A 15,309-nucleotide genomic window follows, 5' to 3' on the forward strand; every position below is an offset into this window, starting at 1 on the left:
TGGCGACCCTCTGGGACAGCGTAGAACTGCCCCCAGGGGTGTCTGAGGTTGCCACTCTTTCTAGGAGTGCAAAGCCACCGCCTCCTCCCTCGGAACGGCTGGTTTTGAACTGCTTATCTTTCAGCGAGCAAGAATTTAGTCTTCAGTTGTCACTTGTTGGGTGGTTTCTCTTTTAAAAGTGTCAAGTTCTGCTTCTGGGGAGCTGGAGTCCTTGGGCCATGCCGACTCATTCTGCAGCCGTTGGTCGCCCGCGCTGGCTGTCGGCGGGCCGTAGGAAGCATGTGTACGGACACTGCTGAGTTTCCCCAGCAGGTCGCTGGACGTCCAGTTGTTTCCAGTCTCGGGCCCCTGGAAGGCTGTCCCACTGTCCCTGAGAGAAGAGTGGCTTCTGTTTGTCCCTGCTCACGCCGTTTCGATTGTACATAGAGGGGTCTTGGGTTTGGGGAGCACTTGTGCAGAGAGGAGAGAGGTTCTCATGACCGCCCTTCACCCCTGCCCACGCCAGGAACCCATCTGGCGCTCCTGTGGGCTTCTGAGTCACAGCAGCTGAGCTGTGCTCCGTGGTATTTCCGGCGGCTGGTGGATTGCCAGGCCGTTCCTCTGAGGGCCTTGGGTGGGCTCCACCCGCCAACCTTAACTGAGCACGTGAACAACTTGCACCCAGGGGTGAGGGAGTCGTGTTGTCTTGCGTTCCTGTGGGACCCTGGTCATGGGACCAGAGAGTCACAGCTCACATCGGGGTCCACCCCAGGGTCCCCCAGATCCCTGAGGGTTTGGGCAAAATGCTTAGTTGTCATGGAACCACGTGCCCGGGTCATGGTTGCTATAGCGACAACAGGAATTAGCCATTTCACCCTGTTTGCTCCGTCGCACGGTCGCCCTAACCAAACCCAGTGCCAGCCCACACCTAACCCTGCGCCCCATCGCAGACCAGCGGTGAACGAGGGGCTCGTTCTACTCGGTCCTGTAGCTTTGCCAGGAGTCAGGGTCTGCTCAGGCACATGGACAGCTTTCGGACGCACAACAAAGTCACTGCTGTTGAGTCGATGGTGACTCCTGGTGATCCTGTAGACCAGGTGGAACGAGCGGCACCTGTGGGTTCTGAGACCGTAACTCCATACACATGTAGAAAGCCTCACCTTTCTCCCAGGGAGCTGAGGGAGGTTTTGAACTGCTGACCTCAATGCAGAGTAGCATGAAACTATTATTAGGAACACATCTGTAAGGAGGAGAGGGGGTGGCTAGTCCTGCCTTGGCAGTTAATTCCAGGGTGTCGGAAGGTGCGTGTGGGGCTGCATGGGACTGGAGGTGGGTCTCCTAGCAGGAAGTCCGGCCTGGCCTCCTGACGCTGTGCTTGCTCTTCCTATAGAAGAAGAAGGGCAAGGAGGCGGGAACCACTGCCGCTCCCATTCTGCCACCACCCCGCGTGCCTGTCCTGCCCTCTGAGGCCCGGGCCGCTCACACCAGCTCCCTGGCTGGCACCAAGAGGAGCAAGGCCAAGGCCAAGGGGAAGGAGGTGAAGAAAGAGGTGAGGCATTCCCTCCAGCCTGCTGCAGGTGGGGAGAGGCCAGGTGTGGGGGTACAGCTCTGTGCTCATGTTCCTGAGGTTGGTGGGACCCCTTCTGTGCTTGTTATGACCCAAGCTGCCATGGTGGTCTCAGAGAGACACAGGGATGTGGCCAAGACTCAGCCCCTGTCCCCAGAATGAGAGGTGCCGGGGCCGCTCCCCCCATGACAGATGGGAGGGTGCCTCTAATGCCCACCTGGCACCAGCTAGCCCAGGTTCCGGCCTCCCCTCACCCCTTGCTTGCTCTGGGGGCACTGCCTATGTGACATTCACTTGGGCACAGCATGAGCCCTGGTCGGGGGGGCATGGCCTCGGGGGTAGGGGTTGGGTGGGGTGGCGGGGTGCCTCCCGCAGGAGCATGACCCACATGACCAGCAAAGTCCACAGAGCACCTGCTGGTTGCCCTCAACAGCCTGGCTGCACGCTGGCTCTTTAGGGGCTCCCCATGCAGGTGGGTGGCGTGCCGTCCTCTGAGTTGGGGGTCCTCGGTGCTGTGTTCCAGAACCGTGGGAAGGGGGGTGCTGTGAGCAAGCTGATGGAGAGCATGGCTGCCGAGGAGGACTTTGAACCCAACCAGGACTCGAGCTTCTCAGAGGATGAGCACCTCCCACGCGGTGGGGCCCTGGAGCGGCCGCCGACGCCCGGTGGGTGCCCTGCTGGGCCGGGGCGGCCTGTGGGGACTAGCAGGGTCTGAGCCAGGGCCGAGCTGGGAAAGAGCTGGGTGTCGAGGCCAGCAGGTAGTCCTGAGAGCAGTGTAAACCAGGCCAGTGGGCTCAGAGAACGACCTGGGGCTTGGGGCGGAGGCAGAGCCAGGACCAGCCTCCCTCTTGCGGGCATTGGCCCGGAGCTGCGTGCGTGTTCACCGTAGAGCAAGCAGCCAGCTGCCAAACCTGGTACTCGGGAGCAGCTGTTGGTCGGGTTTGGCAAGGGATCACTCTGGTTGCCGAGCCGTGTGGCTGCTGCCCCGAGGGGGTGTGGGAGTCCAGTGTGGAGGCTGTGCTGAGCCTGCAGGCAGGGTCACCTGGGCTGCTGTGGGTGCAGCCAGCATGGAGATAGGGTGTCTGAGTGGCCTGGGGCTGCTGTCAGGTGCCACACGTGGGAGGCTTCACCCAGCACACGGTTTTCCCCACAGCCCTAGAGGCTGACAGTCTCGGCAGCAAGAGCTCCTTCCTTGCCTGGCCGTAGCCCTGGGCATCCCTGCTCCAGGAGAGCCCGCACCGTGTGGTGCTTTTCTTCCCTCTGCTGCTCGGACCCGCCCTACACCCGTGGGAGACCTCCCAGTTGGTGTGATAGAGGATGATTACATCGCATCACATCAGCGCTGTGGTTGCTACCTTACGTTACATGAGCTTGCCTTATGGGCGGTTGGCGCCGACACACGGGGGCACGATCAGGCTTGCGGGAGGACTGCGGGCCGCGCCTCACTGTCCCTCCTGCAGCCCCCCGCTCCTGCGTCATCGACAAGGACGAGCTCAAGGACGGGCTTCGCGTGCTCATCCCCATGGACGACAAGCTGCTGTATGCCGGCCACGTGCAGACCGTGCACTCCCCGGACATGTGAGTGGGCGTCCACCTCAGAAAGGAGGGGCCTCGGGCTGGCTGAGCTCTCTCTACTCCCCTGAGCCTTCCATCCAGTTCAACACAGGGCCCTGGGGTCAGGGCACAACTGCATTCCATATGCTTATCAGCCGCTCCAGTGTTGGTTTGTTTGGGGGGGGGGTGGTTGGGGGAGTACCAGGCCTGTCTTCCAAGGCACCTCTGGGTGGTTGTGAACCTCCGACCGGTTGGTGAGCCCCTGGTGCGTATTAACCATTGGCATTGCCCGGTGACATCACATCCGGCTGCTGTGGAGCCTGTGGCCAGGAAGGGCGCCCCCACAGGCATAGTGGTAGCACTGTCACCCACGGGGGTTTTGAAAGGGCGGTAGTTCTCCAGGCCTTTCTTCCTTTGGTCTTTCAGTTAGCAGCCAAGCTCGTGAACCAACTGCAGCACTCAGGGCCGCTGTCCTGCCCTGTGCCCCCTAGTTATACCCACCAGGAAACTGAGCTCCAGCAAGGAGGGAGGCTCGCCTCCCCTTCCTGCAGCCAGCCAGCCAAATTCCCATTTCCAGTCTCGGCTCTGGGTGGGGAGGGGTGGGAGATGTGGTGGTGGTGGGCCCGGAGCTTGGGCGTTTCGGGCCTCTGCCGCTGCCCTCGCCCTCACCCAGGACCTGGCCTTGCAGATACCGTGTGGTGGTGGAGGGCGAGCGCGGGAACCGGCCCCACATCTACTGCCTGGAGCAGCTGCTGCAGGAGGCGGTGAGGGGCCCGGCCTGGCAGGGGCACGGGGAGGAGGCCGAGGCGCAGGCGGCCTCTCACTCACCCCGTCTGTCCATGGTCCTCAGATCATCGACGTGAGACCGGCCTCCACCCGCTTCCTGCCCCAGGGCACCCGCATCGCCGCATACTGGAGCCAGCAGTACCGCTGTCTCTACCCGGGCACCGTGGTGCGAGGTGAGCCAGCTGTCCCCTCACGTGTCACCTCCTCACACAGCGTGGTGACTTGGGTCACCAGGACACGTGTCTGGCCATCCTAGTCTCCCCATGCGGCTGCAGCACCACACAGAGGTGCACTGCACTGCAGCCAACAGGTGGGCGTGATGCGCCCGGCCGGGATTCTGGCCACCATCAGCTGCTGCTCTGGATTGGCATCCGCCCGATGCGTCACAGGGAAGCCTATCCTCTGTCCCCTCTCGGGAAGGAACCTGGCCTCTCTCGGCTTCTGGCTCCTTGGTGAGCGCCACGCTGCATCCATCCACGCCCCCTGGCATGCCTGCGTCTGTGTCTGATTTGCTTTTTCGATGATTCAAAGGTCAGTCAGTGTACGCCACGGTTCTGCCTCACCAACATGCAGTCAACTCCCCTTCGACACGGACCCCACAGCCACAAACCCGTTCCCACACGTAGCCACTCTGTAGGTCAGCGTCTCCTGTGGTGATATCTTGACAGGCGCAGACTGCCACAGCTCTCTGCCACGCCTCTTGTCCCATGGAAGGGCTGGTGGGCCTGACCCGCTGGGAACTTTAACCAGTGCCCTGCCAGGTCCTCTTTCACAGGTTACAGGGGCCAGGATGCCAATATGGATGGATGGATGGATGTACACACACACAAATTTATTTATACACACGTACAGACAAATCTATTCACATAAACCTATTTTGTGGGCACGTAATTTAATCCCTAACATGACTTAAAGCATAAAGAATCTTAACGGCTTGCTCACACAGTACCATCAAATTGCTTCGTACCAATCCTCTAGGACACGGTAGAGCTGCCCCACGCGTGTCACTCTGTACGGCGCAGACCACCGCCTCTTTCTCCCCAGGAGTGGCTGGTGGTTTTCAGATGCTGACGTTGCAGCTCGTGGCCAGTGCTCAGCCCGTGACCAGACCGCGTGCTCTGTGAATAGTAATCATGTAGCTGCAGGGTCGGACAGCATGCCTCTCTTCTCTTTCATTTTTTAAAAAATACTTTTCATTCTGCTTTGGTGCGAGTTTACATCGCAAATTAGGACCCCTTAGGGCAATTGTTCAACGACATTGGCTGCATTTTCCACAGGATGTCGACCTTTTTTTTTTTAGTGGTTTTGATAATGCTGTTCCCACATCACACACACACCTCCATGGTTGAATCACTTTTATTTTAAAGATCGTTTTAAATCGTTTATTAAATGAGTTGTAAACACATCATCCCAGTCGGTTCCTCCCGGTGGATTCCTTGTTTGCTCCCCAAATCCCCTCGCCCTCGCTGCCCCACCGCCCCATATCCCCACAAACCATGGCATCCGCGATGCTCCCTGTGCAGCTACTCCTGTTCAGAGCACGTTTCTTGGCTGTAGTTTGTTACCGGTGTTGTTGGCGTGTGATTCACGTCCGTATCATCACGGTTTAATGGACGAAGTCCCAGTGGTTCTCAACCTCCCTCATGCCGCCACCCTTTCATACAGTTCCTCATGTGGTGGTGACTCCCCCCCCCCCCATAAAATAATTTTCATTGCTACTTCATCACTGTCATTTTTTAAAAACATTTTATTAGGGGCTCATACAACTCTTATCACAATCCATACATATACATACATCAATTGTATAAGGCACATCCGTACATTCTTTGCCGTAATCATTTTCAAAGCATTTTCTCTCCATTTAAGCCCTTTGCATCAGGTCCTCTTTTTTTTTTTCCCCTCCCTCCCCGCTCCCCCCTCCCTCATGTGCCCTTGGTAATTTATAGATTGTTATTTTGTCATATCTTGCCCTATCCGGAGTCTCCCTTCCCCGCCTTCTCTGCCGTCCATCTCCCAGGGAGGAGGTCACATGTGGATCCTTGTAATCAGTTCCCCCTTTCCAACCCACTCACCCTCCACTCTCCCAGCATCTCCCCTCACACCCCTAGTCATGAAGGTATCATCCACCCTGGATTCCCTGTGCCTGCAGCTCCTATATGCACCAGTGTACAATCTCTGCCCTATCCAGTCCTGCAAGATAGAATTCGGATCATGGTAGTTGGGGGGAAGAAGCATCCAGGATCTGGGGAAAGCTGTGTACTTCATGGGTACTACATCGCACCCTGACTGACCCATCTCCTCTCCTAAACCCCTCTGTGAGGGGATCTCCAGTGGCTGACAAATGGGCCTTGGGTCTCCACTCTGCACTTCCCCCTTTATTCACTATGGTATATATATGTATATATACATACATATACATACACACACATATACATATATATTCTTTTTTTTTTTTTTGCATGATGCCTTATACCTGGTCCCTTTGGCACCTCGTGATCGCACCGGCTGGTATGCTTCTTCCATGTGGGCTTTATTGCTTCTGAGCTAGATGGCCGCTTGTTCATCTTCAAGCCTTTAAGACCCCAGACACTATCTCTTTCGATAGCCGGGCGCCATCAGCTTTCTTCCCCACATTTGCTTACGCACCCGTTTGTCTTCGGCAATCGTATCATGGAGGTGTGCAGTCAATGATAAGATTTTTTGTTCTTTGATGCCTGATAACTGATCCCTTCAGGACCACACGATCACACAGGCTGGTGTGTTCTTCCATGTGGGCTTTGTTGCTTCTGAGCTAGATGGCCGCTTGTTCATCTTCAAGCCTTTAAGACCCCAGACACTATCTCTTTCGATAGCTGGGCACCATCAGCTTTCTTCACCACATCACTGTCATTTTGCTACTGCGATGAATCGGGCGACCCCTGTGAAAGGGTCCTTCGACCCCCAAAGGGTCCTTCAACCCCCAGGTTGAGAACCGCTGTTGTATGTGTGCACCGCTGTCTGAGTTTGGCTGCAGTCTCTGTGCAGCTGTGCCTTTCTCTCGCAGCGTCTCCAGGTAGGTTTGAACTGCCAGCCTCTGGGTCAGCGGTCAGGTGCAAACCTTTGGCACTGCCCAGAGACCTTTGAGGCTGTGCCCCTTCATACAGACCCTCCCCCATCAGGGTCACTGGACCTCGAGGACGACGGGGACCTCATCACCGTGGAGTTTGATGATGGAGACACGGGCAGGATCCCCCTGTCCCACATCCGCCTCCTGCCCCCCGACTACAAGATCCAGTGTGAGTCTGAGCCTGCTGCTTCTGGGGTGCCTGCCAAGGCCCAGACTTTGAACCCATGGAGCTGGGTATGGCAGGAGTCAGGGGGAGGGACCCTGGGCATGCCCTCCTGTTCTGTGGTCTGTGGCCCACAGTGCAGCCCCAGGTTTGTGGGTGCCACCAAGGGCCTGCTTCAGCCATTCATCGCCCAGGTCCTGCCTCCGTCTCGCTTAGCATTGTCTGACAGGAACCGGGAGCTCGGGGGCCCCCTGCACGGTGGGGCAGGGACAAAGGTGGGGCCAAGACTGCCCGGCGTCTGGGGCTCACTGCCCCAGTGGGTGGACCATGGAGACCTTTGTGTTGGGTCCTTGCTCAGGCTGTGCAGGAGTCTGGCCGGGTGCCCCATGTGTGCAGGCAGCTCAGGGCTGTGTGACCTTTCTGGGCACCCAGTGGGTCAGTTCACAAGGCTGCCCATTTCCTACGAGCCTGGCAAAGACGATGCCCCCCTCCTGAGCCTCTGATGGCTGCGCCCACAGGTGCTGAGCCGTCCCCGGCCCTCCTGGTGCCAAGCGCCAAGCGCCGCAGCCGCAAAACCAGCAAAGACGCCGGGGAGGGCAAAGACGGGGCTGCGGCAGGGTCGGAGGAGCCCAGAGCCAAGGCCAGGGGCCGCGGCCGGAAGCCCAGCGCCAAGGCCAAGGGCGGTACGTGGGGCCAGTGCGCGGGAGCCATGCAGGGTTGGGGGCGTCCCAGCTCTCTGCACGGGGGACACATCCATCTTGGCCAGCACCCTACTTATGCAGGGAGAACTGTATGGAGCACCTGGAAACCGAGGCTCGGGAGGGAAATGAGTCTGTGGAGGGTCACTCCAGGCAAGGGCAGGGGCAGTTGCCAGCCTCACCACACCAACCTTACCTATCCAGCCTGACCTCACCGAATTAACTAACCAACCCAACTCTGACCTAAATCCAATCACCCAACAACCTTAGCAACCTCACACCCAACAACCAAACTAACCCAATCCACCTTCCCCTCCCGTCCCCTAACCTAACATCACCTGGGCATGTTTGACTCCGGAACTGAGGGGGAGAGATGGAGGCTGACCGCTGAGGCCAGCAAAGGCTGCTGTGGGCCCACAGGGGATGGGGGTGGCTGTGGTGGGTCCCAGGCAGCTTTCCGAACCCTGGGAGCATGCGGGAGTCTGCAGGGCCCTGAGCCAATGGCAGCCCTCGCTGGGTGGGTGTGAACTGCCAACTTTGGGGCTAGTGAAGACACCAAGTTGTTTCTGTCTTCTAGACAAAGCTACTGCCCTGGAGGAGGGGGTCTCCACAGACGAGGTCACCAGCAACCCCCTGGCCTTGGGGCCCATCAGCAGCCCCAGTTCCAAGAAGAGTCCCCCGGAGCCTACGGAGACGCGGCCCAAAGCCCCCAAGGGCCGCTTGTCACCCCCGCAGCCCAGCCCCATGCCCCCCAGCTTTGCTGGCTGCCCAGCTCCCGAGCCGTTTGGGGAGGTGCCCGCACCTCCCACAGCTGTAACCCCTGCACCCATGGTGGCTGTTCCCCTTACCATGCCCGCCACCCGCCCCAAGCCCAAGAAGGCGCGGGCGGCCGAGGAGCCGGGTGCCAAGGGCCCGAGGCGGCCGGGTGAGGAGGGTGAGCTGCTGATCAAACTGGACCATGAGGGTGTGACATCGCCCAAGAGCAAGAAGGCCAAGGAGGCCCTGCTGCTCCGCGAGGACTCGGCCGCCGGCGGCTGGCAGGAGCCCAAGGGCCTCCCGGCCCTGGGTGGTTTCCCCCCGGCCGCCAGTGAGCCCAAGCCCGGGTGGCCCAAGGCCCTGGACGGTGAGCCTGCCCCAGAGGCCGGGCCTGGACTGCAGTTTGAGGACTCTGGGGGCCCCGGGAGCCCGGACAAGGGCCAGGCCGAGCAGGACGCGGCCGAGGAGTCGGACAGCAGCGGCAGCAGTGGAGACAGCAGTGGTGGCGGCAGCAGCAGCAGCAGCAGCAGCAGTAGCAGCAGCTCAGAGACGGAGGGGGAGGAGGAGGGTGGGAAGAACAGTGAGGAAGGCCGGGCAGGCGCAGGCAGGGCCTGTAGCGCCTCCAGCTCCAGGGCATCCTCCTCCTCGTCCTCCTCATCCTCTTCATCCTCTTCCTCATCGTCATCCTCCTCTTCTTCTTCCTCCTCCTCTTCCTCCTCTTCTTCCTCTTCCTCTTCCTCCTCTTCTTCCTCTTCCTCCTCCTCCTCTTCCTCCTCCACCACCACTGACGAGGACTCCTCCTGCAGTTCGGACGATGAGACCACACCGGCCCCCACCGCCACCCCTGCCGCCCCGCCCAGCCTCCCCACCAAGGCCTCCAAGCAGACAGGCCAGGCGCGGGCCGCCATCCACTCCCCCAGCAAGAAGGCGCCAGCCCCTCAGCCCCCGCCACCCCCGCCTCCACAGCCCCCACAGCCCAAGGCCCAGGCCGGTGGCAAGAGCCGGCCCAAAAAGAGGGAGGGCGTTCACCTCCCCACCACCAAGGAGCTGGCCAAGCGCCAGCGCCTGCCATCCGTGGAGAACCGGCCCAAGATTGCTGCCTTCCTGCCGGCCCGGCAGCTCTGGAAGTGGTTCGGCAAACCCACACAGGTATCCAGGGTGTGTGGAGGGGCGGGGGCTGGGGGAGCCCCATTTTACAGACACACACACTGAGATGCCAACTGCCCCGGGGGAGCCGAGCAGGCCATGAACCTAGCGCTCTGTCGGCAGAGACTGTGCCACGTCCGTTGCCTTCCCACCTGGGCTGAGTAGAACTAGGTCCAGCAGGATTGGATGCCCAGGCCTCTTCAGAGGCCTCTGGGTGGGTTCTGACTGCCAACTGAGCCCGCGACCCTTAGAAACCAGCTAAGGACTCTTGTTGGTCTGCAGGGGCTGCTGTAACAGTGACCTCATGCCCTGCCGGACTGTGGGCACAGGCCAGGGGAGCCCCTTTCTGCCAGGCCAGCCTAGGCCGCTGTCCTCGAAGGCCACTCTGAGCTTTTGTCGATTCTCTCAGCCTCTCTTTTCGGCTGCCTCCCTATAGGACGGGAGACCTGCCCCCGTGGGTTTCAGACTGTCAGCCTCACAGTTCTCCCACGGAGCGGCTGTTCGCCATCTGAGACTGGGTCCACTCGTGGAGCGTACACGTCCCGTGGGTGGCCCTGCCCAGAGTCCTGCGTGGACTGCTGATGTGGAAGCTGTGAGGGCTGTCGGCTCCTGACCCCAGGGCAGGCATGGTGGGGCTCCCACTCCGCGCCTCCCTGCTCCCGGCCTGTAAGGTGGAGCTGCAGTGACCTCCCTGGGTGTGCAGATGGTTAATATGCACAGCGGTCCCCGAGGGCCCCCGAACCCAGTGGGGTGCAGTTCTCCAACACACACGGGGGTGTGTCGAGTGCGGGTGTGTGAACTGGGCATTGGCGGTCTATTTCAGCAGCTGGGTCCGTACACTTTAGGGACCTTGGTAAAATTCTAGATCAGCGGTTCTCAACCTGTGGGTGACGACCCCTTTCACGGGTCACCCGATTCATAACAGTGGCAAAATGACAGTGATGAAGTAGCAAGAGCATAATGTTATGGTTGCGGGATCACCACCACTCGGCATTAGGAAGGTTGAGAACCACCGCTCTAGACGGTTAGTGTATGACTTAGAAAGTTCAAGAAAACCAGGGTCTGCGAGTTAAGGCACCCGTTTTCCGTGGCTCCCTTCGTTTGAGGTTGAAAATGATCTCAGGGCAAACACGTCGGGGGTGCCCCCAGCTTCCGTGGCTCCAGTAAGTCTGAATTCCTTAGGAATTTGACATTCCGTTCCATTTCCCGCTTTTGCTCAGTATCTGGCGATAGCCCCCGTGACCAGTGTTCAGTAATGGTAGGCAGGAACCTCCAGTTGGCAGAGCTGATTTAGGCCATGGTGAAGGGGTTCCAGGAGGCGGGGCCTGCCTGGGTGGAGGCCTGGGCACAGCACTGCCCACGCTGACCGTGCCCTCCCACAGCGGCGCGGCATGAAGGGCAAAGCTCGCAAGCTCTTCTACAAGGCCATAGTGCGGGGCAAGGAGATGATCCGGATCGGGGACTGCGCGGTCTTCCTGTCGGCCGGCCGCCCCAACCTGCCCTACATCGGCCGCATCCAGAGCATGTGGGAGTCGTGGGGAAGCAACATGGTGGTCCGAGTCAAGTGGTTCTACCACCCGGAGGAGACCAGCCCCGGGAAGCAGTTCCACGAGGGCCAGGTGAGCCGGCTGGCCAGGGAGGTCTCCGGGCTCAGGTTGCTGGGAGGTGTGGCCAGCCCCACTCAGCCCCCTCCCATCTCTCCGGCAGCCCTGGGACCAGAAGTCTGGGCGGAGCCTCCCCGCTGCCCTGCAGGCCTCCAGCCAGAGGAAGGACTTCATGGAGGTAGGGCCAGAGCGGGGAGGCGGGGGTGGGCGAGGCGCTGGGAAGAGGGGCTCCATGCCCTCCTGGACACGGTCTGGGGGAGGGCGTGTCCGAGAGCCTGTGTCTGTCGGGCCCTGCTCAGCCTCCTCCACCCGTCCACCCCCAAGTGTAACTGTCATCTCCCTCCCTTGGACCTGTCTCCCCAGACGCAGTTTCTCAGCCCCTGTATCTGCCGGTCTCCATCTTTCTCTCCCCTGGTCTCTTGTCTCTCTTGGTCTCTGTCCCCTGTTCTCTTGACTCTCCGGTTCTCTTGGTCACCAAGCGTCTCCATCTCTGGGTGGCTGGTTCTTCTCTAGAAGGGGCTGTGTCTTTCCCTCCCCTGTGAGCCCCTGTCCTGCTGTCCCACCCCTGACCACCCTGCCCTGTGGCCCCGCCCACCCACAGCGTGCCCTGTACCAGTCGTCGCACGTGGACGAGAACGACGTGCAGACAGTGTCCCACAAGTGCCTGGTGGTGGCCCTGGAGCAGTACGAGCAGATGCTCAAGACCAAGAAGTACCAGGACAGCGAGGGTCTGTACTACCTCGCGGGCACCTACGAGCCCGCCACGGGCATGATTTTCTCCACCGACGGCGTGCCGGTGCTCTGCTGAGCCTCAGCCGCCCACCAAGGGCTCTGCCAGCTGCCTTGCCCCCGCAGCCCCGGGGACTCCTCTCATCACTGCCACGGCCAAGCGCGTGCAGTGTGCCCATGGCGTGCACGCCACGGGGACAAGGGTGGTGTGTACATGTGTGTGCCTGTATGCATGCACGTGTGTGCACACGTGTACACGCGCCTCCAGCCCCCCACTCCCACCCCCAGCCCCTTGGTGCCCCCCAGGCAGGGGCCCCTCCCAACCATCAGGGTATAGCTCTGCCGACCCCCCTCAGGCCACCCCACCGCCTCCTCAGTCAGCACTTGACCCTCCAGGCCCCCCGGCTGTTGCGCGGATGCCAGGTGCCCCCACCTCCATGCCAGCTGGGCCTTCCAGACAAAGGCTGGGGGAGCTCCATGGGCAGGAAGAGGTTTCCAGTGAACCAAACAGAAGCTCTGGAGTATTCCACCCTGCCTTGGGCCCTCCTGGCGCTACCAGGGTGTGGCCACCTCAGCCCAGAGCCCAGCCCAAGGTCTCCAGCCCCAGGAGGGGGGCTCCCCCACTCAGCGCCAGCCAGGCTCACCAACGGTGCCAGGCCAGCTCCTGGGTGCCCTGCCAGGAGCCCAGGCCTCTGTCCTCTCAGGATGGCGTGGAACTTGGGGAAGGAAGCCAGGCAAGGGCATGGGCACGGCACCAGGTAGAGGCCAGGCGCGGGCTGCACAGCGCAGGCCCGAACCCTCACACTACAGAAAACCCCCAATGGTGCTGAAACTTGTCCCGGCCTCTGCCAGGCTTGCCAACCCCCCCCCCCCCAACCCTGGAGGAGGCACTTCTTAGCCTGTACAGTTTTATCGTACCCAGAGACTCTGACCCCGCCCCCTGTATCATACGCCTTTAAATGGAGTCAACTTTTTAATTATATATATAAAGATAAAGATATATAAATATAAACTTTTTAAAACTGTGAAAAAAAATAGCTATGAAATTCTAAAAAGCAAAACACTTTCTGGTGTGCAGAACGTTATTTTTTATTTCCGATTAGATTGTGAGTGCCAAGAAGCCGGCGTCACGGACCCCTGTCACCCCGCGCCCCCATGCACACCCTGCCCGGCCCTCGTGCCCACCCAGTACTGTATGTGCCCCCTGACATGGATAAGGAGCTAGGGACAGCAGAAAGGAGGTGTGAGCGAGGGGGAGGGAGGGGCCCAGCTGTGCCTGCCCTCCGTTCTTCCCCCCACTCAGCACTTAAGCCCCCCGCCTTCCGCCTCCCAGGGGACAGGAATGCCAGCCCAGACAATCTTGAGGGAAGGAAAAGCCAGACTTCGGATTTGTTTTTTGGGGGAATTATTGTTTTCGTTCGTCTTTTTTTTTTAAGTTTCTTTTGGAATTTTGTTTGTTGGCGAATTCTGTGTGATCTTTTTACAGAAAAAAAGAAAAGGAAAAAAAAAAGGTTTCATTGGAAAAGGACTTGTCAGAGTGGTTCATTTCAGGGCCGGCGGGGGTGCACAGTGACTGTCGGCTGACATCGTGGGTGGGGCACTGAGTGGCTGGTCTGGGGAGCCCTGGTGAAGGCCGGGGCTGCTCCTGAAAAGGTCAGGGGCTGGAACCCACCGGCAACTCCAGAGGATAAAGACGGATTGCCTTTGCTTCTGCTTCCAGAGGGATGGCCACTGCAGAGACCCTGTCCTACCCGGGGTCGCTGTGAGTCTGCCTTGGGGGCCATGGGTTTGGTTTTGGAGAGGCTCTGGTGGTGTAGTGGTTATACTTTGGGCTACTAACTGCAAGGTCAGCAGTTCAAAGCCACCAGCCACTCCTGGAGAGAAGGGGCTTTCTAGTCCCATACAGAGGAGAGTCTTGGAAACTCAAATACTGTGTCCTATAGGGTCCCTGTGAGTTGGAGCCAACCCTGTAGTCGTGAGAGACCCGTGATCTTCATGCACAGCCGCCACGCCTGCCTGTCTGCAGAGGCTTGTGTCAGCCGGCGTTCCCAGGCATGCCTCAGAAGGAAAACCAGCTCTTTGGCACGCAGCTCTGCTCTGGCACACAAGGGGTCGCCTGTGAGCTGGCACCAACAGCCACGACGTCCTGTGTCCTTCTGTGTTAGTGGTAGAAGGTGCCCCTGCCGTGTGGCAGACCCGAGTTCACCTCCTCCCTGGGCACCTGTTTGCTTGTGGGTGTCTGATGCCCACAGACTAGGGAGAGAGGCCTGGACGGGTTGGTGAACACGGACCAACGAGAAACCCTGTGGCTCACCGGGCTGTGTGCGTCGAGGCTGGCACCGGCCAAGAGCAGCAGAGATTCAGTTCCTTGGTCTCCGTTCCAGCCGCATCCTCGTGACTGGCTCACTGTTCTGTTGGTTTGGGGCTCTGGAAACCCCGCAGGTGCAGCTGCCAACCTTTAAACATTTCCGAAACCAGTGGCTAGGGCTCTCGGATGGGATGGGCTCGGCTTGCCAGCTTTTTGGCAAACTCCACCACCTTCGCCAGCCACTTGTGACTCGTGGTGCGCATGGGTCGCAGCAGCGAGCTTCTAGGACACCCCCCACTGCGTCAAACTCTATCCATGTCAGAGGCCAGTGGCACCCCTCAGGGCTTTGATGGCTTTCCCCCCCTTTCGCCCAGAAATAGAATGCCAGGCCTTTCTTCTGAGGTGCTCTGGGTGGAGTCTATCCTCCAGCCACGTGGTCAGTGATCAAGTGCCTCGTATTAAGTGTGCACCTCTACCGGCAGAGGGGTGCACTCCCCCCACCACCACAAGAAGCTCTCCAAACGCTGCCATCAATGCGATTCCGACTCAGTGACCCTACAGGACAGGGTGGAACTAGCCCCGGGGGTTATAGGAGTAGAAAGCTACTTTTCCAGCTGAGAAGCTGGTGGTTTCGAACTGCTGACCTTGAGGTTAGCAGCCCAACGTGTAACCACTACCCCCACCAGAGCTCAAGAACTGGCACAGGCTTATAAAGGAAGGGTGTTCTCTGAAGAGGGCACGTGGACCCCGCCAATGCCCTGGGGCTTCCCAGGAGTGGGGACAGCCTGGCATGGGTCCTGCTTCTGAGACGGCCCCAGGCGGGGTAGGAGCTGCAGCCAGCTCTCTGCCCCTGGGGGGCAGGCCCTTGCCTCTCTTGAGGGAGGGGAGGTTGGCCTTGCACCTTCTGGGGTGG

At 59.7% G+C, this 15,309-nt stretch overlaps 1 protein-coding gene across 7 annotated transcripts in view; it reads left to right on the plus strand.

Annotated features, from left to right (window-relative positions):
* TNRC18 (trinucleotide repeat containing 18) overlaps positions 1 to 13,621 on the plus strand; it is a 97,634-nt gene extending 84,013 nt beyond the window's left edge. For 6 of the 7 annotated variants that reach the window (XM_075527564.1, XM_075527567.1, XM_075527566.1 and 3 more), the window contains 11 exons: positions 1,370 to 1,528; positions 2,070 to 2,211; positions 3,007 to 3,124; positions 3,789 to 3,864; positions 3,951 to 4,059; positions 7,045 to 7,161; positions 7,674 to 7,838; positions 8,431 to 9,758; positions 11,138 to 11,374; positions 11,463 to 11,537; positions 11,961 to 13,620. In XM_075527564.1, coding sequence (XP_075383679.1) covers positions 1,370 to 1,528; positions 2,070 to 2,211; positions 3,007 to 3,124; positions 3,789 to 3,864; positions 3,951 to 4,059; positions 7,045 to 7,161; positions 7,674 to 7,838; positions 8,431 to 9,758; positions 11,138 to 11,374; positions 11,463 to 11,537; positions 11,961 to 12,167 — 2,733 coding nt within the window. In that variant the 3' untranslated portion in view covers positions 12,168 to 13,620. Of the gene's footprint in view, positions 1 to 1,369; positions 1,529 to 2,069; positions 2,212 to 3,006; positions 3,125 to 3,788; positions 3,865 to 3,950; positions 4,060 to 7,044; positions 7,162 to 7,673; positions 7,839 to 8,430; positions 9,759 to 11,137; positions 11,375 to 11,462; positions 11,538 to 11,960 lie in introns of all 7 variants that reach the window. The other variant, XM_075527570.1, reaches the window with a different exon arrangement.
* The last annotated feature ends 1,688 nt before the right edge of the window (positions 13,622 to 15,309 follow it).

Source organism: Tenrec ecaudatus, chromosome 12, assembly GCF_050624435.1.
Source record: "Tenrec ecaudatus isolate mTenEca1 chromosome 12, mTenEca1.hap1, whole genome shotgun sequence".
In the NCBI taxonomy this organism is placed as follows: Eukaryota; Metazoa; Chordata; class Mammalia; order Afrosoricida; family Tenrecidae; genus Tenrec; species Tenrec ecaudatus.